Source organism: Agelaius tricolor, unplaced genomic scaffold, assembly GCF_023055355.1.
Source record: "Agelaius tricolor isolate 1412-34295 unplaced genomic scaffold, bAgeTri1.0.p SCAF_22, whole genome shotgun sequence".
NCBI lineage: Eukaryota > Metazoa > Chordata > Aves > Passeriformes > Icteridae > Agelaius > Agelaius tricolor.
This window is the reverse complement of record NW_027269282.1, coordinates 10,663,715-10,690,788: the sequence shown is the minus strand read 5'-3', so window position 1 is coordinate 10,690,788 and position 27,074 is coordinate 10,663,715. Positions and strand designations below refer to the sequence as shown.

Here is a 27,074-nt window from a genome sequence, read left to right as displayed (position 1 = left end):
TTACTCTCCATGGCATAATGTTTTAAAAATGAGATAGCAGAGCTATAAATTCATGAACTAAACATAAAGTTTTTACAACTAAGAGGTAATCAGAGAAGCAAATGAAGAGTTTGTGCCACATCCAATTTAGAATGCACCAACTCATCGTGGATCTATTTTGATGCTGCATTGTCTAAATATGTTCTTTTTTTTTTTTTCTCTTTTTTTTGTTGGCAGCTGATGAAAACTGTGAATAAAATGTGCCCAAATATCACAAGAATTTACAATATTGGAAAAAGCCACCAAGGACTGAAGCTGTATGCAGTGGAGATTTCTGACAACCCAGGAGAACACGAAGTTGGTTAGGATTTTAATCTTAACTAAATCTGTTGAAGGGGTGTTGGGATTTGGCTTTTTTCCCCCTTCTCTTCCTCCATATCTTCACTAATTATCACTGATGGAATTATATTCATGGCAGCAAAGATTTCAAATGTATGTGGGAGGAACCTCAGTGCTGTATTTCTAATTTGGGAAGGGGAGGGTGAGCACAAATAGAGGACATTTTGAATGTGGGATCAAATTCTTTAATGATCATTCTTCATGGTAATAAAATAAAAGTGAACTTTAATACTGGGGGATGGATTTTAGTTATGGCATTGATGTAGCTATGGATAGAAAATTACCTTAATGCATTGCAGGGATAGGTCAAATCTCCAAATAATTTTTCACTCATGAGGTCTGGGGTCCAGTTTCCTACCATGATATAATTCTTCAGCACTGAAGAAATTCAGTCTTTGGTCCTCCTCACTGTGATAGTGCCTGGAACAGCTTTTGGAATAAAGGAATTTTGTGCTTTGCTGTATCCATGAATACACTGATAACATGTTTAGATTGGTTATTAGGAGAATTCTCTTCTAGCAGAGTATTTTTCATGTGACTTTTAGACCTTCAAAACAGTTAAAATCTACCTCTAACATGCTGAAGTTGTGAGTGTAATTAAAGATATGTTTAATCAAATATGGGTTTTTAGAGGTTTTACAGAGTGGCTTTAGATATCACTAATACATAAGCCAGTTCTAAAATAGCAACAGAAAGCAATTTATTTCTCCAAAGTGACATTTTCACCTCTCATCTGTGCAGCTGAGATGTTTCTCCAACACTCCTTAAGTGAAATGTTGCTGATTGACATTGAAGCTGTTTGATAGAGATTTGATTTGCTGCTCTGACTACAGCTCTGCTCCGTGGGTTTTTTTCCACAGGGGAGCCAGAATTCCACTACATTGCAGGAGCTCATGGGAATGAAGTGCTTGGACGAGAGCTGATCCTTCTGCTCATGCAGTTCATGTGCCAGGAATACCTGGCTGGGAACCCACGCATTGTACACCTCATCCAGGACACCAGAATCCACCTGCTGCCCTCAGTGAACCCTGATGGATATGACAAGGCCTATAAAGCGGTAATTAGGATGATGAGCACATCAAGGAATTATTTTCTTTCCAGTAGATGGCTCAAAAATGCTCCTCTTGTCTTTATTCTCTTCAAAGATCACGTTTTGCGAGCGATCGAAATTTAAAAATGAAAAGATGGGCACATCAAAGTAAACACAAACCATCTTGGGAAAAAGCTGAAAGAAACAGTGTTTGATGTGATGTTGGCTAACAGGAGAATGTACATGAAAGGAGGGCCACAAAGGCTGCCAGAGCAAACCATCCTGAGGTGTACAGAGCCATGGCAACACCATTATGGAAAATGGAAAATCTGTGCAATCTGTTTCTCACGAGAAACCAAGCTCAGCACGTGAAAATTTGCATTCCTCTCCAGCTGAAATTTAATAGTGTGCCTTTAAGGAGAGCATGGTGTGTTGGGCATCGTAATAATTCAGTCTGGATGAAGACAGACATCAGGAAAAATTGTAGGGGCTGGTCAAATGCACTGGAAAATCTTCCAGAGCAGTCTGCAGAAGACTGGAATAGGAAAGTCAAAATCATAGTCATGGGAGGGAATGTCTGCTGTCTCCATTGACAGATATATTTTGGCTAACCTCAAGTAAATTTTCATGGGTTTTCCTTCACCTCATTCAAGATTTCATACAAAATTTTTTAAAAAGTGCCAATGATTTAATTCAGTTAATTAAATAATTAATCTTCCATTTCTCTGTATAGAATTATGTCTGGGACATTCCCAAACATTCTGCAGGGGCTCACAGGTTTCTGTAATCTGAATGAACATTAATTATTTTTTTCTTTATTTTTATTTTTTTTTTAATCCAAGGGTTCAGAATTGGGGGGCTGGTCTCTAGGACGATGGACTCAGGACGGCATTGACATCAACAATAACTTCCCTGACCTAAACTCTCTGCTCTGGGAGTCAGAGGATCAGAAGAAGAGTAAAAGAAAAGTTCCAAACCATCACATCCCGATCCCTGACTGGTACCTGTCTGAAAATGCCACTGTGAGTAAGGCCAGGAGAGGGGACACAAAGGCTGGGATGTCCTGAGAGAGTGAGATTAACATTTCCCAAGAAAAGAATAACCTGGGAGTGAAGTTCCACACCTGATCTAAGTCAGTAATTCCCTTTGTGTCAGTGGAAATAAAAATGCACCACAAAAGCACCATTTTTCCCCAGGATTTAGAGGCAAGTCTTGAGGAAGAAACTGTTTCCTAGAGGATTTTCTTTTCCATCAGCTATTGAAAAACCTGGAGGACTCCAAACCCAACTTTTAGGCAGCAAGGTAGACAAGAAGAAGCACAGCATGAGCTCAGCCATGTGGATCAGGCTTCTCCCAGGTTTTGTGGCATAGATGAACTCTTTGAAAACTCACTCGCAGATTTGTCCAGGGATTTTCTTACTCGCTCTTACTTGAAATAGGTTCTTACCTTGAAAAACACAGCAACAGATCAGGTACACACAAAACCTTGCTGTGGCTTATGTTAATGTCATTTATTGGATTGTAATGTCAGAAATTTAACTTATTTTGGCCTGACCTTTGAAATATAATGGCAGCTATTAAAAGCAGCTTCACTGTGGCAGTTTTTAGTACTTTAGAATCACACAATCATGGAATAGTAACAGTTTAAAGGGGCCTCTGGAGATCAATCCAAGGCAGGGTCACCTGGAGCAGGTGACACAGGAACACATCCAGGTGAGTTTGGAATGTTTCCAGAGAGGGAGACTCCATGACCTCCCTGTGCACCTGTTGGGGTGCCCTGCCACCCTCATGGAAAAGTTTGAGTTGGAACTTCCTGTGTTTTAATTTATGGGCTTTACTTCCATGTTTAAAATCCCTTATTTTGGAAACAAAGAGGGGGAGCCATGGCACCATCTGACACCTCTGTCAGTTCCTGCTCTGGGCCTCACTCAGCATAGATGTTCCTGTTTCATAAATTACTGATGTGAAGGTTCTGTTAGCTCCTCAGGGATGTCTGTGACCTCCCAAAATGGCTGACAAGTACCATAATTTAAATAAGGCCTTCTCCTTGCCCACATCCCTTCTGCTGGCCCCTCACTCTCAGGAACTCCTGGTCCTGCTCTCCCTTTGAAGCAGCACGATGAGATTTCCACGCTGAACCAGACCTGCTGTCGCTTCTTCTCCCAGGTGGCGGTGGAGACGCGGGCGATCATCGCCTGGATGGAAAAAATCCCTTTTGTGCTGGGTGGCAACTTGCAGGGGGGAGAGCTGGTGGTGGCCTATCCCTATGACATGGTGAGATCCATGTGGAAAACCCAGGACTACACTCCCACCCCTGACGACCACGTGTTCCGCTGGCTGGCCTACTCCTATGCCTCCACGCACCGCCTGATGACGGATGCCAGGAGGAGAGCCTGCCACACCGAGGACTTCCAGAAGGAGGATGGCACTGTCAACGGAGCCTCGTGGCACACCGTGGCTGGAAGTGAGTGGTAGACGCTTCAATTAGTGTTCCTTTGCTAATTAGGGTAAAGCCAGCGCTGCCTGGTGTGCGTTGCAGCAGCAGTGGTGGTAAAATTGTGTGTTCTAGGAGGAATATTTCCAGGTGTCATTGCTGCCACTAATGCCCAGTTTTCCAAAAATGCACATGCAGAGCATTAGCTTTAGGAACTCTGTGCACTCAAGACAGTTTTTCAGGAAGAAACCAGTCCAGTCCAAACCCCCACACAAGGTGACAAGAAGAAAACTGCTGCCAAGCACCACAGCCAGTGTCAGAGCTGAAGCAAGGGCTTCAGGGAGAGATCCTAGATAAGGAAATCCTGATTACAGCCTCCTGCTGGCTGAACTCAGCCTCAGATCAGCCCTCACTCACATTCACTGGCAGTTGCAATGAAATGCCATAAAAAGCTACTGTTTGCCTGCTACTCTGCTATTTCTAAAACACCTGGATGTCCTTACACTTAAATTTTGCATGGGCTCCACAGGCATTCCTGCTGCCAGGATAAATCACAGCCTGGATCAATCTCCACACACCCAAGCCTGTCACTCTGTTAAGGATCACAGAGGGGAAGCCACGGCCTGTGGTGTGGCTAAAACCTTGATTTCCAGGAAAGCCCAATTAGAAACCCATTATTAATATTAGGCACGTTTGCCTTTGCTCAAAATCCTTGTGTTTTTCTAAGTGCATCAGTCAAACAACATATTCCTTGAAATTAGGAAATGAGACAGGCATCTCCCACCAGTGGGCTGACAACAAGAGCAGCACTAATGGCAAACAGATGCAGGCCAGTGTCTCTGAAAGCCAGGTTTAGCTGAACCTGGCTCATGTTTGGAACTTGCAGGTCCACTGCATAAACATTTTGGGATTTTGGACATGGCTTTTATGTTGGCCCATGTATAGTTAGTGCTGGCCAGCCTTTAAAGGCTACAGTCGAGAATTAGCTTTTCAAATACTTTTTCAGGAGGTTAAAAAGTGTTGGGTGAGTTTAGGGGAAACCTTGAACTCTTAGGTCTGACTACATTCCCATGCATTTCTGCAGATTCTAAAGCATTCTCTAAGACCTAACATGACCACTTAATTATCTAATTTATGAATTTAATTTTCCTAAGTGCTACAAGAAACATCATTATGAATCAATCCAGAAAAGATGGCATTGGCCTTGTCACTGACAGCTGTCCTGCTGAGTTCCATTAAGTAAAGATGGACAATATAGATGCTGAATTGTACCCTGATTTCTTAGGACCAATTACATTTTGGATTTGTTTCATCTGATTTGCTTTATTTCTTGATGATGTTTTAATAATGATTGATGTCCTGCTCTGTTACATTATGGTAAGACCTCCAAAAAAGTGCTTGCAGAAGCTGTCCCACCCATCCTTTTGTGTGAGTGACATCTCCTCATTGTACCACACCTTGAAACTGCCCCTCTCCTCATCCACCTGCTTCCTTGCAGTGGTCCTGCACAGAAACTTCTCACTGCTCATGCCATGGGAAAATTTAGCTGGCATTAGATAAATTTCATTTAGAAAATATTTAATATTTATTTAAATATCAAATAAATCTTTCATATTTCTTTCATTTAGAAATATTAGATTTCATTTCAGTCCCTAGAGAAGCATGTGCACTACAGATATCCAGCACCTCCTCAAGCCTTTACAACCCAGCCATGATATTTCCTGCACATTATTTTGACTGCAGTGAATGCAAGTTCTCCAGCAATTTTACATATAATGTTTCTGCACTGGATGAACTGCAGAGAGGCAAAAAAGGAATTGATTTAATTTTATTTCCTGTATTTTTGAGGCTGGATTTGCATGTTCAAGCACTAGGAAAGAGTCGCTCTTGGCAACACAAAGCCATTTTCTTAAATACATGTATTAAAACTGAGCAATTAGTGTGTATGGCAAAACATTTCACAGCAGATTAATCAGGATGTTATACAGTATGTGAGGGGAAAATAATTGTGGCTGTTTCTCAAGTGGAGGGGAAGCACATTTATGTAGAGTAGCATATGCCACTGGCTGATGTTTAGGTTTTCCCCATCAACAAAAGTGAAAAGTTTAACATCTGTATTATATAATCCTCCTGCTCTGCTTCCAGAAGGCACTGAGGGCTCATTAAATACTTGACTACTGCTAATTGGACAGGAACAGGGATTTTGGTTTAACTCTTCTTGGTCAGAAGCACTTGGTGAATGCAACTCCTGCTAATCTTTGCTATTTAAAACATAACAATTAATGATCATTAACAAACATATTTTAAAATATTTTTTTTTATTAGAAGTGCAGGGGGAACAAGAAATGAACCTCACAGAATTTCTTCTTCTAGTCTTCATGTTCTGTATTTCGTTATCTGTGTGAGAGTGGAGAACTAATAAGGAGGAAAAATAATGGTGAGAAACCTGGAGAATGGAAATGTTTGAGCTCTGTATGTAAAGACAGCCCTTCCTAGTGCTCCAGCCCTTTGCAAAGGTTACAGTGGTCTCTTTAATGCAGAATTAAACTGCAGCTCCTTAGAGACTGGAGGCACTGGGGTTCCTGAGGCTTGATTAGGAGATATTTCTGATGGAAATCCTTATTGCAGAGCAACAGTGCAATCCCAGTCTTCTGCAGCACAGTGTTGGGGAGAAAAGAGACCCTTTCATTTCTTACAAACTACAGACACTGTATGTAACATAAAATAATTATTACTGCCTTGATTTTTGTGGATTTTCTATCTGTTAGATAACTCAGGGAGGAAAACAGACTGAGGAACTCTTTCACCAACTGCTCGGATAAATCACTTTTACATAACAGCCCCTGTGAGCACATAGCTCTTGGTGCTGGCATTCAGGGTTCTATCAAATGGGAATTCTGTGAATTGGGTGAACAGCTGCATCTCCCTGCCACCCAACACAGACAAGAGCTGCTTCGTGGGCAATGTCCAAGATTAGGAATGCTTAGTGCTTTCTTTTAAAAGCACACATTTTTCTTGTAGAGACCTTTCTTCTGGTTGTGCTCCCATCTTCCCCATCAATAGAATCCCAGAAGGGTTTGGGTCGGAAGAGACCTTAAAGCCCATCGAGTTCCACCCTTGCTTGGAGCAACTTTTCACTATCTCAGATTGCTCCAAGCTCTGTTATCTTGGTTTGAAAATACAGATGTCTGCTAAAGAAGGCAGGAGCCTCCCTTGAAATGGAAAATGTAAACCCTCTCCCTCTGAATTATTATAATTTTGAAATTAAGGGGCTCTCAGGCAACGATATGGGAGCAGGAATAAGAGTTCTTTATTAGGGAAGAAAATAAAAATAAAATAAAAAATGCAGTAATACAAAAAACCACCGAGAGAGTCAGAACATGCCCTGTCCCCTGTGTGTCAGGGGGTGGCACAGCCCCATCCCATGGGGGCTCAGCCCTCCTGCAGTGCCAGCTGTGGCTCTGCTGGAGCAGGGATCCTGCACAAGGGGGGAGTTTTCCTCTGCAGCTCCAGGGCTGCTGGAGATGGGCCTGGGCTCCCTCTGGCAATGCAGGGCAGCAGAAGCTGCTCCTCTGGGAATGCACTGGGCAAAGGCTGCTGGGCTGTCCCAAACCTCAGATTGTACCCAGGTAGGAATGCTTGGCTCCTCCCCTGGGCGGAGCATCTCCCCATGGGATGATGGACTTGGCTCAGCCCTGCAGGGACACTCACTGGCCATGGACAGCAGAGATCTCCTGCAGGGAGGATTGGTTGTGGGAGAGACAAAGAACAAACTGCCCCATGAACAGAAGATAACTGCCCCAGCTCTGACAGATGGGAACAGCATACACAGCCCCAGCCCCATCTTGCAACCCAGGACACCTGTCCAACCTGGCCTTGAGCACTCTGCTGCTTTGGTACAAAACATTTGGCATTTCTAAGAACCTTTTTCCCTTCCAAATCTGCAGGCTAAGCCAGCTGGATGAACACCCAACTTGTGTTTACAGAAGTTACATTAATTTGTTTAAGAATTCAGATCTGATCAATAGATTAAAAAGGCCATGAAGTTTCTCTTTTTCCCCAATATTGGCAGGCATCAATGACTTCAGCTACCTGCACACAAACTGCTTTGAGCTCTCCATCTATGTTGGCTGTGACAAATACCCCCATGAGAGCGAGCTGCCAGAGGAGTGGGAAAACAACCGCGAGTCCCTGATTGTTTTTATGGAACAGGTATTCACCTGGCATTTTTGGTTTGGATTTAGATGTTTTATTAGTTTTATTTATATTAGGTTTTATATTTATATATTTATCAGTAATACATTAATATTAGATATTATTAATAATTATATATTATAATACTATATAATACATTAGATATTATATGATATTATATGATATGGTATTGATACTATATAATATAATATATTTTTATATTAATATATTTTTCTATTTATTTATATTTGTTTTACAAGTTGTGAGTTTTATAGTATTTTATTAATCAATTTAAAAATGGAGTTGTATTTTTTACAAGGTTTTTTAAGGATAAATTGTCTAATTAAGAAATTATACTTAAATTATTTTTATTTTTAACTTAATTAATTCTTTGTGTTTTGCAATGTGGACTTTTTTATTTAATTATATAGTTCTACTTAAATTTATGAAGAAGGTAAAGAAGAAAGATTATTTTCTGTTTTAAAACTTATATATATTATTATATTTTTAAACTTTAAGTTTTCTATTATGTGATATTATACACTTTTATTTAAACTACACACTTAAAATTTTAGTTTCGTTATTTAATTTTGAAAGTTTTTTTATGGTTTCAGGTTAAATGTACTGGTTTTTTTGGGAGTCAGTGCCTGATAGTAAAGAAAGTCTAAAATTCTTAGCAACTAGGATTCCAACACCTGCTGTTTTTCTTGCATGACTACTTATGTAGTTATTGGTATTTTTGATAGACATAGCACTTCAGCCAGGCTGGTTTGACTTCAGGGAATAAAGTAATGAAGCTTCTGAAAATGTGATCTGGGTGCTGAGCTTGCTAGAAAGGGCTGCTGGAAAAAGACCCCAATATTGTGTCTGTTGCTTCATCTGTTCTTTTTATTTGTATCTTGAATTTGATGCCTCAGGAATCCTAGCAAAATTCACAAACTGATTCACAAGTTAATGCCTGAAGGGCTGCTACAGGGTTAATAACGATGCTCCACAATGTTGTGAGCCATAAAGTAGGAATAAAGAAATATAATTCACTTTTGGAATTAAAGATTCATTTTAAGTTCCTAGGAATATTACTGTTCTTTGCTGTGCAATGTTTACTTGTTTTTTTTATTCTCTTCCCAGGTCCATCGTGGCATCAAAGGCATTGTGAAAGATGTGCATGGGAAAGGAATCCCAAATGCTGTTATTTCAGTGGAAGGTGTTAACCATGACATTCGCACAGGTAAAAAAAAACCCAAACAAATAAAAATACAAAATATCAGTGCAAAAGAACAGATTTGTGCTTTAAAAACAAACCCACTGAACCATGTTCCTAAGTACCATATCCACATGTGTTTTGAATGCTAATATTATGGGGCTTTTATCTCTTTACTGGTGTTCTGTGCTCTTCATTTGCTACCACTTCCATTTGCTTTGCCACTGAGGCACAGAGTGAGGCAGATTTGGACACATAAACTGATTTCAGGCCATGGAATATCACAGAACTTTGTGATTTCCAAGTCTCTCATGTTTGCCATAAGAGGTGATCTGAGCCAATAATGAACCCCGGAATATCTAACTTAGTTTATGATTCATTTCAGTGCTACTGTGTCTCCATTGTGAAAAAAAGCATTGAATGACAGATACTTAATTAGGCAATAATGATTCTGCCTTAAATATTTCAAAATGGGACCACTGGGAAATGACAGTGGGAATTAAAGTAATCAGCTGTTTTTTCCTGTCTTGGAAGCCTTGGCAGTGCTGAAAGTCTGCCATAAAGTGTGGGTTGTGTTACTCCGTTAACAAAATTAATGTACTGCTCTGAGTTAATGCAATATGTGATTAATCTCCAGCTCTCTGTACTCTGGATTGTCATGTGAAAACAAAATAAAAATAAAGTGCAATAAATGTGCAAGATCCCAAAATCCACCTTGTAACACTCAGGGAATCTTGCAGCTATTTACATCTTGATTATTGCTGAGCCTCTATGGCTCAAGGCCATCTGCACTTGTTAGTAAAAATAAAAGTACTTATTTCATTCCCTTTAATTTTTCTTTTTAATGAGACGTTTAAGCTCACACTCTGGAATCGCGGTGGAATTGGGAACATAAAAGTTCTATCTTGTTTCATATTACCCAGATAACAATACACGTCTCATTAGTCCCTGAAACTAGAGGATTTATGCTGGAGCCAAAAAAGCTGAAATGACATGTATAACTCCAGATAAAGAAGGCAAATTGTCAGCAGACTCCTTTCATTTATACCTTTTAAAATGAAAAATGTGCCCATTTAAACCTCTGAGTTGCCTTGATGTAAAAATAGGCCAAGCAAGGGAAGAATTATGGCCAGGATCTCTATTCACAAAAGTTTTGTTTCAAGTGAGCAGAGCTCTGCTGTTTCACTGCTGCATTAACGTGGTCAGCTGCCCTGTGGAGCCAGACAGAAGTTGCCTGTAAAAGCCGTGTAATAACATTTAAAAGTTTGAGAAAATTCCTTTGCTTCTTCCTGTGGACTGAAATAAAAGCAGATTGGTTTGGCTTTCTCCTGGATACAATATCCCTGATGGAAGGAGAGGGATGCTGACATTCAGCTAACACCATTAATGGCCTAATTGAAGGCATTGATTCCAGGAGCTTTGTGGGGAATTATTCCATTTTCCCTCAATGCAGATGTAACTATTGATTAAGTCTGAGTGATTCCATGTTGTTACAGTCAGATTTAGGTTTGACTCTGTGAGAAAACCTCTGCAAAAAGAGTTGGGTGAACAAATGCATCTTTCCCCCTCCATGGTGCCAAGGCAGTTTTGGGGGTTGCCTCTTGTAATTTGGGGAATAACAAAGTAAATATTGATGGAGAAATGTGCAGTTTCTTCCTGGTGAAACACTTCTGTGTCACAGCCAGACTTCAAAGACAGATGCTTCTGTGTGGTTTCTGAACCAAAGTGTAATTAATTTAATTTCACAAAACGTCCAGAGAAATTTTTATTAATATCTTGGTAAGTTTGCAGTGATTTCAGTATACTTTATGTACCAAACCCCAAGGATTTTGAAGTAGCATTTAGTAATATTTAATATAATAAATATATTTCTATATTAAGTATTTATTTAATTAGTCCAAGCTAAGCATAATTCTGGGTGTTACAACTCTCCAGCCTCACTCCTGGCTGCCTGGTCCATACAGAAAAGTTGAGTTTCAGTTGTTACATGCTTTGGGTATGCAGCAATATGGCCAGGTTTCCTGGAGAGTCTTTTGTTGGTAAAAAGCATTAGAAAGATTTTTATAATGTATTTAAATCAGTGCAGTTTAGCACATTTAAATGAAAAAATTGCTTTTGCACTTTTACTATTGCTTAGTTGTAACTAAGCTCTGTCCTATCAAGCTCAAAGGACATTTCTCTTAATTGTAGAATTTATGGAGTAGTCTGACATATTAAATTCATAGCAATGCTATCTTTGTCCTGTAATGCATTGTTATTTTATCAAAGCAGACATGGCAATCCTTTTCCAGCCCCAGTAGGTGGGTATGGATGCAGTCTGCCTCCAGCCTGCTCCCACTGGAACCTATTATTTCAGCAAACCTATTATTTACTAAATTTATCTGTGTTTTTAATTGTGTTTCTTTTTGCCATCTGTTCTGATTTATTTTTTTTAACTGGATTTAATCTGATTTTCAGTAAACCCCAACCTTTTAGCCTGGTATTAAATTCTGGGCACTGACAGCTGACAGAAATACTCCTGTCTGCTTGCTCCTAAATGGAAAGCAGGGAAAATGTGTCCTTGCTGAAAGGTTTAATACCCAGCTTTGCAATGTATTCCCAGTGGGGTGTGAAGGTGTAGGTTTATTCCTGGCCCTGGGTGGGGTTGTGATGAACTGACTGCTAAATGTGTCGGGAAGATGTGGGTCAGCTTTGCAGTCCTGGGGCTACAGCCAGGCTGGGAGCAGGGATGTGATCACCCACAGGGGATCCAGAGCCCTCTGCCTGCCCCCTGGTATTGCCAGGGCATTTACAGCTAAAAATGAGCCCTTTGGGGACAAATAGGAGGAATTTGGGCAGATTTGTGGTTTGGCCTTCTGTTCAGCTTCCAACAGTCCCAGTGGTGAGGGAGAGATGAATAAAAGAGCCTCTCTTAGAGCCTTTCCTAAAAATCCCTGAGTCATGAGGAACAGAAAATGTGGACCTTTTTATCACCCCAAATGTGGTCAAATTGACTTAAAGACCCCCTGATCACGTTAGGATGTAAGAATGGACCTGACCAGGGACAATTCTGGCACACCCAGAGGCTGCACTATCAGGGTATAGTCAATATTGCCATTTGTTAACACTTGCTGTTTGCAAACACATTTTTTTATTTTACCAAATCCTAAATTAAAACGCTGTTTCTTTAAACAGAGGCTGACCAGCCTGATCCTTCCCAAAATAAAATATTTTTATGCAAATCATCTTCAGTTTTTGTTCCACTCTGCACTGCCAGTGTGCCCAGGCTGGTGTTAGTAAGGCTGTCAGGTCTCATCAGTGCTAAAAAACCCCAACCCCTCCTCATGCAGGAGATGTTCCATTTCTATTTTTACATGGAATTGCATATTTGAATATGTACTTTCCTTCACAGGGAGTTCCTCCAGGACAGAGTGCAAAACTAATTTTAGGTAATAGTTTTCCCCCTTTTTCAATTCACAGCTAAGAATATTCAGTGGTTAAAATTGTATTTAAAAGAAGCCTAAAACAATCCTGATGCACATATGGGTACATAAAATGGATATATCTGAGGTTGTTTGTGGGGAAAAAGAAGAAACCAAAAACTCCTGATTCAATGAGGTGTTAAAATACATTTTTCTGAGTAGGTTAGTTGATTGCTGGAGCTTGGTTTGTGCATTTACATTTACCCAGCTGGTTAAGCATCCTGGTGAATTTACTTTGTAGGAAAATCAGTGTAATAAACCCCAATGTAAGGCTTAATAGAAGGGGATATTTACTTACACCTCAAAGTGAGTTGGCATCATGTATTCACACACTCTTCCTAACAAATAGACCAAAGTCTGTGTCCTGGCAGTCTGATCAGGGTTGTGTGATGTGGATATTTCACTGGGGCTCCTCTGGATCCCTCAGTTAGGATTGGTTTGGGAGAAGTCTTTTCTACCCCATGGGAATCAACAGGTTTTTACTCAGGCCTTTCCAACTGCCAAAAACCTGCAGCTGGTTTGGAGCCTTTTTGGACCATTTGGAAAATACAATTGAGATGTGTTTTTGTCTAGGGTTGGCAGGATGAGGAGGGGTATTTGTGGTGGGGGCAGCCCCTTGGACACCCTCCTGGTGTGAGGATGGAGGGTTCTACCTGTGGTGTCATCTTGCCCATGGCCAAGGGCTTCTCCTGAGGATGGTCAGGGCTGGGAGTTGGACTTGATGATCCTTGTGGGTCCCTTCCAAATCAGCTTATCCCATGTGATTCTGTGTCCTCATCTGATGGACTCAAGTTGTCCCAGTCTGGTGGGGTTCGCAGGGTCCCCAGGATGAGAAAAGAGACGAGAACCTTGACTCCATGTTTCAGAAGGCTGATTTATTATTTTATGATATATATATTATATTAAAAGAAAATGATATATTGAAACTATACTAAAATAATAGAAGAAAGGATTTCATCAGAAGGCTAGCAAGGAATAGAAAGGAATGGAATGATAATAAAGTCTTGTGACTGACCAGAGAGTCCAAGCCAGCTGACTGTGATTGGCCATTAATTAAAAACAACCACATGAGACCAATCAAAGATGCCCCTGCTGCATTCCACAGCAGCAGATAACCATTGTTTTTCTTTTCCTCTGAGGCTTCTCAGCTTCTCAGGAGAAAAATCCTGGCAAAGAGGTTTTTCAGAAAATATGTCTGTGACACCCCAGGAAAGGTTTGGATGCAAATTTCTTCATGGGAAGGGCATTAAAGAACTGCAACAGGCTGCCCAGAGATGTGGTGGAATCTCCATCTTTGGAAGTGTTCTAAAAATCTGTGGTCATGGCACATGAGGACATGGTTGAGCGGTCAGCATGATGGTTGATGGTTGGACTTGATGGTCTTAGAGATGTTTCCCAACCTCAGCGATTCTGTGACTTTATAAACACCACTCTCCTCAAGGAGAAAGGAGAAAGGACTCGATGGTCCTTGTGGGTCCCTTCCAAATCAGCTTGTCCCATGTGATTCTGTGTCCTCATCTGATGGACTCAAGTTGCCCCAGGAAAGGTTTAGATGTGATATTAGGATAAATTTCTTCATGGGAAGGGTTTTAAATAACTGGAGCAGGCTGCCCAAGGATGTGGTGGAATCCCCATCTTTGGAAGCATTCAAAAAATCTGTGGTCATGGCACGTGTGGACATGGCTTAATGGTCAACATGATGGTGATGGTTGATGGTTGAACTTGAGGGTGTTAGAGATGTCTCCCAACCTCAGCAATTCTGTGACTTTATAAACACCACTCTCCTCAAGGAGAAAGGACCAAAGCCCTGAAAACCATCATTTTTTCCCCCCTCCAGGAGCTGATGGGGATTACTGGCGCCTCCTCAACCCGGGCGAGTACGTGGTGGGCGTCAAGGCCGAGGGCTACACCGCCGCCACCAAGACCTGCGAGGTGGGCTACGACATGGGGGCCACCCAGTGCGACTTCACCATCTCCAAGACCAACCTGGCGAGGATCAAGGAGATCATGAGGAAGTTTGGGAAGCAGCCCCTGAGCCTGGCGGCGCGCCGGCTGCGGCAGCGGGCGCGGCGGTGGCAGCGGCGGTAGAGCTCGGCGCCAGCTCTGCTTCTCCCGGCCTGGCTGTAGTCGTAGTGAGAGTTACATAGCCCATCTCTTCATGCCTTTTTCTCTGCACCATGAGGCCTTGCTGTTTGTGGAGCTGGATGGATGCTCGGGGGGGGTTCTCATTTTTGGTGGGAAAAAAATCAGAATGAAGTCGAACCAAAAGGAGCCTCCGATTGAGGGGAGAGACGGGGAGAATGGAGGAAGGTGATTTGAGCTGAGCTGGAATGAAATGTTCTGCTTGTTGGGTTGTTTAATCCTTTGTCAATCTGTTTTCTTTAAAAATTGAAGAGAAAGGATAAAAAACAACAGCAGCAAAAAAGAGATACTTACAAACGAGAAGTGTTTTGAATGAAAAATTGAAAAAGGATCTAAAGTATGAAATTGGTATATTTTTGCAACTCAAAAAAGTTTTGACACTCTATGTATTATTCTCATATGGGAGGAAAAGCTGAGAGGCGACAACTTCTGTTTAATGTGATTAAAGCTTGTGTCAGAATTTCTCTCTTTCTCTGAAAGTCCCCCCTTTGATAAGCATTATATTTCAGGAAAAAAGCCTGCAGTGAGTAACCCACCTTTGCTTTCCTGCTTGGGTTGTTTAGATTTAAGGATGCTTTGTGCTGCCAGAGTTAAATTCCAGAGCGTTTTCTCCTCTGGCTTTTCAAGGCTGCAGTTTTACTCCATGAACTAAACCTGGCAAAAAGGTTTTGGGATCAGGACCACTGTGGTGTGGCAATCCTTCCCTGATGTGGGAGAAGGACCTGAACAAAGCTTTTCCTGAGGGTACAGCCACTTGTGTCATGTATGAGAGGAGAGGCTTAGTCACTGAGAGGTGCTTAATGCACAAATCCTCTCATACCATCTTTTTTCTTTTTGGCCTGACTTGAGGTGCCTTTTGTGCTCCTGCATGTCTCATGCCACTGTTTTCTGTGACATGCAAGGGGTTCTGGGCTGCTCTGCAGGCCTGCTCCTCTTGCTGCTGCTTTTCTGGCCTCATGCCTCTTTGGGAGCAGGAGTTTTGCTTTATTGTTGGCTTTTGAGTAGTGAAACAGCAGGACAGGATTGAGGTTCAGGAAAGATGCAGAGCACATCTAGGAAAGAATCAACAATGGGCAAAGTGCCAGCTGATGAAAATACGACTTTGCTCCATTAGCTTCAATGTTATGACCTAAATTATACCTAAGAAACCAGAGTCAGCTGCATGTTTTTAGCCAGTCTGTGGCTAAATAAACATCTCTTAACATGCTTGGTAGCAGACTGCACCATACTCTTCCAAATACAATTCTGTTTTAAACATTTTGATTGCTATTTAGAGTTTTTGCCAGTTTGATAGGATTCTTGGAAAAGACGTTCAGCAAAATACCATTGAAACTGAGGAAAAAATAAAGCAGAGTAGAAAAGTTACTGTAAAAATACCATGTGTCATCTGTATTAATTATTTTTTTTATTGTCAAGGAATGAAGGAAACACATAAAAGGCAAAAGACTGCAGAATGAAAAGCTTAATCTAGAGCCCTTGCATAGTAAACAATCATATTCCTAAATTCCTTAGGCAATTTCCTGGTTCTGCAGATACCATTAAAAAACAGCAAAAGCTCCAATAAAACAGAAGAGTGCACTTTTAATTCTCTGTGACTGAAATTATGGAACGCCTCCAAGTCAGTATCATTTCAATTAAGTACCAGAAGTAAACAACTCATCCAATCATTCCATCATGTGGAATTATATTTTACTGATTTCACCCTCTTTGCACCCTTACAGCATCCTGTATGCCATGTATTTCTGTGTAGCAAATATAACTGCAGTTTGTCAAGAAGGGATTTTTTTTTTCTTGAGAGGTGGGAAGGGATTAATGATGTCTTTGTGCAGGTAACAAAGTGAAATAATTTTGGAATATGGAGTAATGACAGCAGACAATTTGCTTGCAGTTAAATTTGTTGTGTTCATTGACATATGTAGATTTTATGAGCATCATAAAAGATCAAGAGCACACAAGATTTTTTGGGTTATGAATGGAGTTTTTTGGATGGATTTTCTCCGGAGTGCCACAAAGGCAACTTTGTGGGTGGTTGGAATGCACTGGCAGAAGTGGAACAAAATAGCCAAATTTAAATGGGATTGAAGGTGGAAACCACTGCTTTAGTCCTGGCAGATGAGGTCTTTCTACCTTGACATAATGGTGTGAGAGTTTAACTTTACAAACCTTGAGGTTCCTTTGCTTTGCTCTCAGAACTGAGGTTCTTCCTGTGAGAAATTATTTTTCATTTGATAAGAAGGAATGGATTTGATGGGGAGTTCTTGGACATGTGTTGGCTAAGACTGGATGGACTCTGATTGCTGAAGGCCTCAGGTGCTGGGGACAGTGGCTTTGGTGCTCTTTCCTGGCTGTCACTAGTGCTTACACGAGTTTGGGCACAGCAGAACTGGGACTCATGCAGGTGACCTTACTCCATTTTAGTCCAGGCATTCCTAAATAAATGGCCTGATAGCTGTCAAGTGGACTTGTCTGTGCAATTATTTTCTGATTGTCCAGCACTGGAAAACACTGAGGCTCTAAGGAGTTTTACCAGGAACATCAGATGTGTGAATATCTTGTGCTGTTTATGCCTGCCCTGGATATAATGAGGGCAAACTGATGTGTGCCCTATTTACTGCTGTGGTTATGCACTTGGGAGTTAAAATGTTCCTTTCCTTTGAAATACACAGCACCATTATTTTACCTTCAGACACATCCAAACCACAAACCAGTAAATCTGGATACCAATGTTTTCTATTTAGCCTCCTTTTCCACCTCTTTAGAACAGGTAATTTTTTTCTAAAGTCTGTGCTTTAAATCTCTTTTCCTTTTAGTGTTGTAGGAAAACAGACAGCCCTGCAGAGATGCCAAGAAATAAAACTCGAGGGTGGATTCAGCCCTTTTGTAATTACAGATCCATTTGAACAGCTTATAACAGTTCTCTTATGTGAGAACTTTTCTAAATCTTGATCATCCCTGCTATAAAAGAGAAAAATACAATCCCTTCCAAGTAGTAAGAAATTCAGCTGCACAGCCTCACCCACGCAGGAAAGGTTAAACAAATGAAAGGTTGAAACAGGCAATACTCCATTCTGCTTGATAATGCCAACCATCAGTCATCTGCTCCCATGCAGAGCCCTGACAATCATAAAACACAGTGGGAGCTGCCTGGCTTCTCTTAACTATCCCTGTCAGGTTATCCAGCTGCTCATTTTTATTGGTTTCATTATCATCTGGGTTTTTCTCATCCAGCCTGATCACCACAAGTGCAGTAACCTCTCAAAGACAGCTCTCAGTACCTGCGAATCCCAGACTGGTTTGGGTTGGGAGGATCTCAGAATCCATCTCATTCCACCTCTGCCATGGGCAGGGACACCTTCCATGATCCCAGGTTGCTCCAAGTCCTGTCCAGCCTGGCCTTGGACACTTCCAGGGATGGGTGAGTCAGGTTGGGAATCTACAGAAATGTTATCTGCTTACACATGTTGGTAGAAATGTGGTGTCATTCGGTAATCTCTAATCTAAGTGTAATTTATTGGCAGCAGAAGAGTTTTAGGAATATCTGAGTATGGCTTTTACCAGGAGGTTGAGCTTTGTGTGGGTAAAACACTGATGAAAATGAATGTGAACGAAGCCATTGTCTGTGCTAGTTAGGAAATACATTTTTTTTCATTGGATATTTTAAGCTGTCACATATTTTCAGCTTCTGTCACCATCCACTTTCCCTTCTCTTATCCATGTATCATTGTGGGTTTTTTCCTCTAACTTCAGCTCATTATTGTCACTGAATTTGGGACATCTCCCCAAAGTGTGGATTTCAGCAGTGAGTGACAGAGACCCAGTCAGATTTCCTTGTCTCTTTTGTCACACGGGCCAGCTGCTTGACCTTTCTGACAAACACCAAAACAGAGACAAACTTGAAACAGAGCACAAATGGATTCCCACCAATGCTTCCACTAATTAACCTTTAGAAACTGCCATGACATACCTTTGCTGTGGGTCTGAAAAAGCCCAAGTTCGGAGCTTTTTTCACCTTTTATTTTGTCGCCAGGCTCTGGGTGAATTTAGGCAGCAGCCCTAAGCCTGAGGGGGAAGTGTAAGAGCAGAGATAATTTGTGTGAACTGTGGTGGCATCCCCTGCTGCTGCAGGACAGCCAGCTCTGTGCCCACCTTCCAGCCAGAGCCCAGGGAAGCTCTGCTGCTTCACCCTCCTCAAGGACACAACTTTTCAAAGCCCTTTTCCTCTCCTACTGCAGCAGCTGCAGCACATCTGGAAAAAGAATCTGTGATTTTTACCCTTGGTTTCAGGGGTACTTTTGTGACCACTTTTGGCTCTGCTGCTTTGTGTTATCATAGAGACAAACAGATTTTTTGGCTCTTTTCAGTCCTTAATAAACAGCTGTGAACCCTCTTGGCTTCAGGTGATTAACTTCTAGAAGTTTTAGTGCTTTCTTCTGCTATCTCGTTAATATTCCAAGTTTAAAGTTATCTATGCACTTAATCTGAAGTGTTTACTGGTCTTTCATTGCTCTTTGAAGGTCATTGAACTTCAGATGACATTTTTGTATTTCACTGCAACGTTGTAAGATTTTTTAGCAGAAAAATTTGCATTCAATGAAACCATAACAGTGAATACAAACTTGTCACTAAATAAACATTCTCTGCCATCTTTCACTGGTAAAATCAACATTTCAGCATCCATGGTCAGTTTATAGCTAGGTGAGGTTTACAAATCCACCAAGTCCACACTGAGATTTGCAGAACAATTTGTTGGTCACTTTTGTGGCTTCTCTGTCCTCTTGATGAGAGACTCAATTTGATTTTGATGAAGATTACAGTTCCCATTAAAATTTTAAACATTGCTCACATGCTTAAGTTTAATTATCATCTCAGGAGTTTAATGAGAACTCATAAAGAGTTTTTTTCTCATTAGGCACATAAAGGATATTTTTATACATTTCACAAATTTCAGACTCTACAATTTTTGGTGGAACCTTTCAATTTAATAGGTAAATGAGTGCTTTCATCAGTAAAATATGACAATAATTGGATTTTTGACACCTTGTTAAAAAACCTGCAGGCAGTGAACACAAAGGTACTTTGCAGGTGCATGTTTTTAATGCTTGATCTGCCTGTTCAGGAGTTTGAGTGCCTCTGTTCACCTGCTGGGTGTCACTCTTGGGGTGTCAAATCCACCTTCCCCTCGCTGGTGTTTGGTGATTTCCACAGGCTGGATTAACCAATATCCCACAGTTCTGTGCTCTTTACTAACCTGAGCTTCAGACCAGACCCCTTTCAAGCCCTTGCCTCTCTCAGGGGAAGGCCCAGCCTTCATCAGGGCAGGTCCCTGGAGCATGACTGGAGCATCAGCAAAGAACACCTGGAATTTCATGTCACAGCAGCACTTTTGAAAGTGATTTTTTTCCACTGCAAAAGAACATTGCACTGTGTATTCTGAAATACTGGTGGTGTTTAGAGAAGACAGTAACAATTCCCACCTGTTATTACACTAAGTAATCTCAACCACCTGATATTTTAATTATTCTAGTCATTAACTCTCTCCCTTAATTTGCAGCAGCTGCTTTCTAAAATTCAATACATCACTTATGTCAACAGCCCAATCATTCTTATTAACTCTGCTGTCCCAAAAACAACAAAAAAGAGCATTCAGAGTAAACTGTCATTTATAGATTAAATATTCATCTAGCCTTACTGTCAGCAAGTAAAAAGATGAGAAATGGAATTACTTTTTTGTGGTTTAGATGTGACAGAAGTTCAATACCTGGGTTAATAAGGAGCAATGGCAACATAATCTCACTGAACCAGACCAGGAGAGATTTAAATCTGGGATCTGTTTCTTACCACAAAGATCTGGAGCTCATTCCATGGCCTCAGTGCAAAAAGTGGTAAAATCACATTGCTGATTTTTACAGTTTTGTGAGCCCTGGAACTGTCAGGTGAATGGAATCATTAATTTGGGTTGGCCACGCTCTGGCTCAGCTCAGGGATCATCTCCTGACTCCAAGGTTGTCCTCACAAGCAGAACAGGTGAATTTACAGAATACTTGGGAGAGGAATGGGAACTGGAGGAAAAAACCGACTCTGTTTCTATGATCCACCCTGCCTCTGCCTTATTTTTCTATATTTGGGTAATGAAGGGCAGCTGGAGCCACTGTAATGAACATAATGATCTCTGGGAACATCCAACCCAATGTTTGCACTGAAGGACCAAGACAATCAATCAACAGCTCCACCAGAGAGACATAAGCTGTTAAATCTCCTTATTCAGTTTAATTCTAAAGGGCTTTGCTACTGGTGGCTGCTATATGGTCATTTTTAAATACTAAAACAAATTCCTTGAGTGTTACGACTTTGAGAGTAGTTCCTCAGAGGCATTTATCTGCTTCTACTTACACATTTTCTGTGACTTTTGCCCTAAAAAGGTCATCAAGGACCAGTTTGATGACTCTAAATTTGGGTACTGAAGGTCCTGTCCACCCTCAGTCAATGCACCCTCAGCACTGTGTGCAGAACATACCTGGTTTGGAGAAAATCCAGCATTTGAAAATCTGTTTCTCACTAATGAAAATGTCCATAGAAACTGATTGCTGATCTCCATCTCAGCTTCAGGAGTAATGTATCATTCTTAAAGCAGCCTGAGTCTCCAGAGGGTACTTTTCAGATTATCACAGTCTTTAGATGTATTATTAAGACCTTGACTGCTGCATGATTGATTTAATATAAATATAAATCAATAGAGCTTCCCTAGAACTCATCCCTGTCTTCTGCAGGGAACTTGGTGGATTTTTGGGAAATGAGGCCTGAAAAAGTATGAGATTGGGGTGGGTGAAACAGAACTTCTATTACAGAGAGAAAACTGAAAGATGGAAAAGAAGATTCCAGTTGAAATCTTCTAGTCCCGTATTTTTCCTGAATTAATTTTATTTTTCCTGAATTTTCAAATGGTCCATGTTCCTGAAGCAGCCACTGAGGTGAACAACAAAGGATAAGTGGTGGCATTTCAAGATTGCCAGCCCAGGCCAGAGAGTTCAGAAACAGATGGTGGCAAATTATATTTCAGCAAATGCTGATAACGAGTTTATCATAAATCAGAAAATTACTCTGAAATTTGGGATCTGGCAGAAAGCTGAGTGGGTTTTTTTTTTTTCACATCAAAGGACCTGAAAGCTGATAAAAGCCCAGGTAGGAAATGGGATGGTCAGAGCAGCATTCCTTCAATGAGTTTGTGATTTGACAATCAGCTGTTGATTGAAATGTTGAGCGTGTTGAAATCACCCATTTCCAATTTAAAATAACAGAAATGCCTGTTATTAGGAAGAAAAATATAAACTCTGGAGGGGGGAGGAGGGAGCAAATCAGGGTGTTAAAAATGAAGCAGAAATGAATTTCTGTGACCCCCAGCAGCAGTGGGGTGTGTTTGTGTGGGCACACAAGAAATGGGAGGGCAGGCAGCTCTCAGGGGGCATCAGCACAGCAGAGCTGCCAATTGTTCCACATTAGGAACCCCAAATTGTACAAATGCAGCCAAAACAGACAGAGCAGGGTGTAGGAGTCCCCAGGGTTTATCTGCTTCCCTGATTGCATCTCCTCCAATTTCAGTGAGCCTGACAACTCAGGATGTACAATAGTGGTTATAACATCCCTCCCACCATCCAAAAAAAGAAAAGAAGGAAAAATAAAACAAATAAAACAGAAGCCCCACCCTGCTGATGAAACCCCAGAGTCTCCTGTCACTTGTATCTGAAAATGTTTCCTTGAAATATTTCATAATTTATGCCAGGTGGTAAAGAAACAGTTTAGAGAGGAAACAACAGATTCTCATCTGCTGCAACCATACAAAGGCTGCTGACATCAAGATAAAACTGCCCAGCCCCTTTGGCACTGCATTTGATAAACTTCCTTATCAGCATCCCAAAGCTTGCCAAGAGTCTCTCTTTATCTGATCCCCACTGGGAAAGTAGGGGAATTTCTACATCAAAGTTCATGACCCATCCACTCCTGGATGTTCAGAAAAGGTCCAGCACATTGTGGGTGCTGCTGGAAGCAAACCACTAATACAAATGTACTTTGAGGTGTATTCTTAAATTTATAGAGCCTTTCATGTAAAAGAATTGTTCAGGCTGGAAAATCCCTCTGAGGTCTCTGAGTCCAACCATTCCTCCTGCCAAGGCTGTGTCCTCCACATCTACAGAGCTTTAAACCCTCCAGGGATGGGGGATGCCCTGGGCAGCTGTGCCAGGCCTGCACAAACATTTCCATGAAGAAATTTATCCCAATATCCACCCTGAGCTGCCCTGGCCCAGCCTGAGGCTGTTCCCTCTGCTCCTGTCCCTGTGCCCTCCTGGCAGGAGCTGTGCAGAGCCACAAGGGCCCCTGAGCCTCCTTTGCTCCAGGCTCAGCCCCTGCCCAGCTCCCTCAGAGCCTCCAGACCCTTCCCAGCTCTGTTCCCTTCCCTGCACACCCTCCAGCCCCTCCATGTCCTTCTTGCAGTGAAGGACCCAGAACTGGACAAGGATTTGAGGTCCCTCAGCCACCCCAGCACAGGGGACAGGCACTGCCCTGGTCCTGAGGCCACAGAAGTGACAACAACATATATTTTAATTGCTTAAATTGCTTAATACCTCAGTGCTCTGTCCAGAGAGGCACTGGTTAGCACTGGGGCTGTTTGTGTTGCTGCTGCTCTGTGCACACCTGAATTAATGAGGAATGGAGCTCTGATAACCTCCTGAGGATCAGGCACTGCCACCAGCCAAGGGGCTCCCCACAAAGTGCCCCCTGGCATTTCAGCCACCCATCAGCAACAGTGGTGCCCCCCTAGCCCAAAATACCTGAAATATCTTGGATAACTTCAGTGACTCAGCAGCTCCCTAACCCTTCAAACAGGCAGGGGATAATTTGTGAGCAAACAGACCTAAATCTGATCAGCTGTTCACGACAAATAATTTGAACATCTCTGTGTGTGCAGTCAAAGCAGATCATCTTAATGTGAAAATGATGGCAAGTATGGAATCACTTTAATAGGATGATGAAGAGCTCTGGGCTCCTGGGGAAAGCAGTGCAGCAGTGTGTGCACCTGCATCCATTAAAAGGAGCAAAATATAGGGAATAACGAGCTGTAACTTGCCAGCCCATCTGACTGAAGAGCAGGTGGAAACTGGGGTGGACAGGGAAAAGAGAAAATACACTGTAAGTCAGCCTGGTGTAATGCAGTTCACATGGGCCACACTGGATATTTGTCTCCCTCCTAAAACTGATGGAGGTTTTGGAGCACACATGGAATTTGGGTTATGAAGGAAGAAAAAGTAAAATTAGAAAGGCACAGGTAGTGATGCCTTGTGAGGGCTGCCCTAGGACAGAGGCTGGACAGAGCTAAAGAATAAAGCAGGGATTTATTCAAAGCATCTCCTCCATGGATCCACCTTGGGCAGCACCAGAGCCCAGCCAGGGCTGCACCCAGGATGAACCAAAATGGCCCCAAAATGCACGGCCGGGCACGGGCTCTGTCCCTGGGATCAGTTCTGCTCCATTTGCATCTTGCAGTTCATTGTCCCATTCCAGCTTTAGCCCCTGCAGTCCCACCCTGCTTGTTTTTCTCTCTCCAGCCCACGGGGTTTGTGCTTTTGAGGCTGAGATTTGGATCATTTGTCCTTGGTGCCCAGCTGGAGCAGGAATTGTTTTGTCTCCCTGCTCTGTGCACAGAGCTCAGCATCCCCTGATGTGAAGCCCAGACCCACCCACTAAAGCAGCACAGAATGGGAAAAATAGAAAAGCCAAACCTGAGGCATCACTAGTGCCTATGTGACCTAATCAACTCCATCTACTCTGCCCATTTTTACCATAACAAGAACATGCCTCAGTCCCTGGAAGGAGTCTGTGAACAAACACTGGCCATAAAATAGAGGAAAAAACAATCCAAATCTCCTTCTGAGATGATCTCACTGCCCATGTATATTCATTGTTTGCTGCTAGGCAGAAACAGTCTTTCAGTCCTCTTGATGTGGAAGAAGTGGAGATTGTAATTACAAAATACTAATATCTTCTATAAAATTAGTCGTTCCATTTTTAACAGATAATAGATTTTATTGCCTTTGTAGTATTCCTTTGGAGGAATATGTTTGTAAAGGCCATACATATTTATAGGTGCTACAAATATAGAAGTATATAAATATGAAAAATGCATATATATATATATATATATATATATATATATATATATATATATATATATATTCCTTTCCTCTTCGTTCTTTTGCATTGCAAAGAAGGGACAAATTATGAGAAAAAATATCTGTAACAGACCGACCCAGGCTGCAATTGCTGTGTTAAAGCTACCCAGGTCACAGGAGAAGATGATGTTTTATGTGATTACCAGTGACAAATATCAACACTAATCTGAGTTTATTGACAAGAACAATGGCCAGGAAAGCGAGGTACAGGCCCTGCAGTGCACAGAAACTGAGAAAGTGATTTCTTATCTAATAAAGGATGCTGGTATGTCCCTCCTGGGTTGGATCTATGTCCTTGAATTAGCAGGCAGCACTTCTTTACATGGAACATCTACCTGCTGCTAAACACACCATTATTTAGGGAATGGTGTGAGTTCATCATCATTTACATTTTTCTTTAGATTCAGATACCATCTGCTGCTCTGTTTTCTTTTTGCCTAATGTCACAGTCATAAGCATGTAATTACCATACTCCTACTCATTTTTTTTTATGTTCTTATTCATTTCAAGCTTAATTTCAGTCAGTTTTTGTCCTTAGCTTTCTTAAACCCTGCAATTATTAGAAGACAGTTAATGGGATCAACAGCAACGTTTCATGCTGCAAGGATAAATTTTGAAATGGATTAAATGAGGACAGATGACAAAGCACTGAAAGCAATCTTTAGATCAGAAAAAAATGGAAGGAAAAAGTAGCCTTGTACAAACTAACAAATGGTGATTTTTTAAAACCACTGAATCTCAGGGATTTTTCTCATAGTGATAAAACAACAATTTGCAACCCTGAGAAAGTGCAGGTCTCTGTAAATATTAATGGAGGAAAGTGCAACCCTGGCTCTACTCTTCTGCCCAAGTTCAGGAAAAAGCTCAGCATGGATCAGCTCTGACCCTCAGAGTCCTGCCAGGTTTGCTGTTTGTCTCTGGGCCATTCTGGCAGCTGGTGACAGGACAAGGCCAGTGCCACCCTGCCAGGGAACAATTCCCAATTCCCAGTATCCCATCCATCCCTGCCCTCTGGCAGTGGGAGCCATTCCCTGAGTCCTGTCCCTCCATCCTTGTCCCCAGTCCCTCTGCAGCTCTCCTGGAGCCCCTTCAGGCCCTGCCAGGGGCTCTGAGCTCTCCCTGGAGCTGCTCCTGTCCAGGTGAGCCCCCCCAGCTCTCCCATATCAAGCGTGCTCCATCCCTCTGCTCAAAATGGACATTTCTGTGATGCTTGCACAGCATATTCCACCTCACCCACTGGAAAACAGTCTGTGCAAGCCCACAAAGAGATGTAATACCAGTTTAGGTCAGCTGCTTGTCACCAAATGTCCCAGAGGCCACTGAATGGCCCCCAACCTTTTCCCTTCAGAAGCCCCATGGGTCCCTGGTGCTGTGCTGAGATTTGCTCCAGTGCCAGGGACCAGAGTGGCTCAGGGCACACCTGAGCTCTTTATTTTGTGTTGGGACTCCTGCAGCTCTGGCTGGGCCCCTCTTCTGCACTGCAGGTGCTACTAAATACAAAATATTCAAAGAAATATTGGCATTTTTGGAGCTGCAGGAAGCTGCCCACTGTCTTGCTGGCGTTGCAGCTGCTTTCCTCCCAGAGCCAGGCCAGCAGAAGTTGCCATGAGGCTTTTAACTTGGTTCTAGCACGATGCTGGGAAAAGAAAAAAAAGAGTTATATAATGATGTGGATGGGAAGTCCTTTGAAACTGCACTTCCTTGCATTTTCCAGGGTAATTATTCTGCCTCTGCCAAATCTCCAGGCGAAACTTTCCAGGAATTAATATTCCTTTGTACTGTGAAAGACAATATTTAGGTCCTTCCTAAGGGATGGGGAAAAAAAGTTGTAATGGAGACCAGAGCAAAATAAAACCTCCCACAGATTCAGAGAGGGAGCAGCATCCCAGAATCTCTCACATGGTGTTAGCAGCTTTCCCTGCCTGTTTGTTGGAGCCTGGAGCCCAGGATGGAGCTGGGATCCTGGGAAATGCCTCTCCCCCCATGTGAGAGCACCACTGTTGTACTGAGG

The 27,074-nt window shown here is 42.0% G+C and overlaps 1 protein-coding gene and 1 long non-coding RNA gene across 2 annotated transcripts in view; both read left to right on the top strand.

Moving 5' to 3' along the window:
* Positions 1-17,296, top strand: part of CPXM2 (carboxypeptidase X, M14 family member 2) — a 68,610-nt gene extending 51,314 nt beyond the window's left edge. The window contains exons 7-13 of the mRNA XM_071446143.1: positions 217-340; positions 1,239-1,435; positions 2,251-2,430; positions 3,575-3,872; positions 7,915-8,054; positions 9,165-9,264; positions 14,536-17,296. Of these exons, the coding sequence (XP_071302244.1) occupies positions 217-340; positions 1,239-1,435; positions 2,251-2,430; positions 3,575-3,872; positions 7,915-8,054; positions 9,165-9,264; positions 14,536-14,786 (1,290 nt within the window). The 3' untranslated portion in view covers positions 14,787-17,296. The remainder of the gene's footprint in view (positions 1-216; positions 341-1,238; positions 1,436-2,250; positions 2,431-3,574; positions 3,873-7,914; positions 8,055-9,164; positions 9,265-14,535) is intronic.
* The window catches only part of LOC139599212 (uncharacterized), a 432,267-nt gene that overhangs the window by 76,577 nt on the left and 328,616 nt on the right, over positions 1-27,074 (top strand). The window lies entirely within an intron of this gene.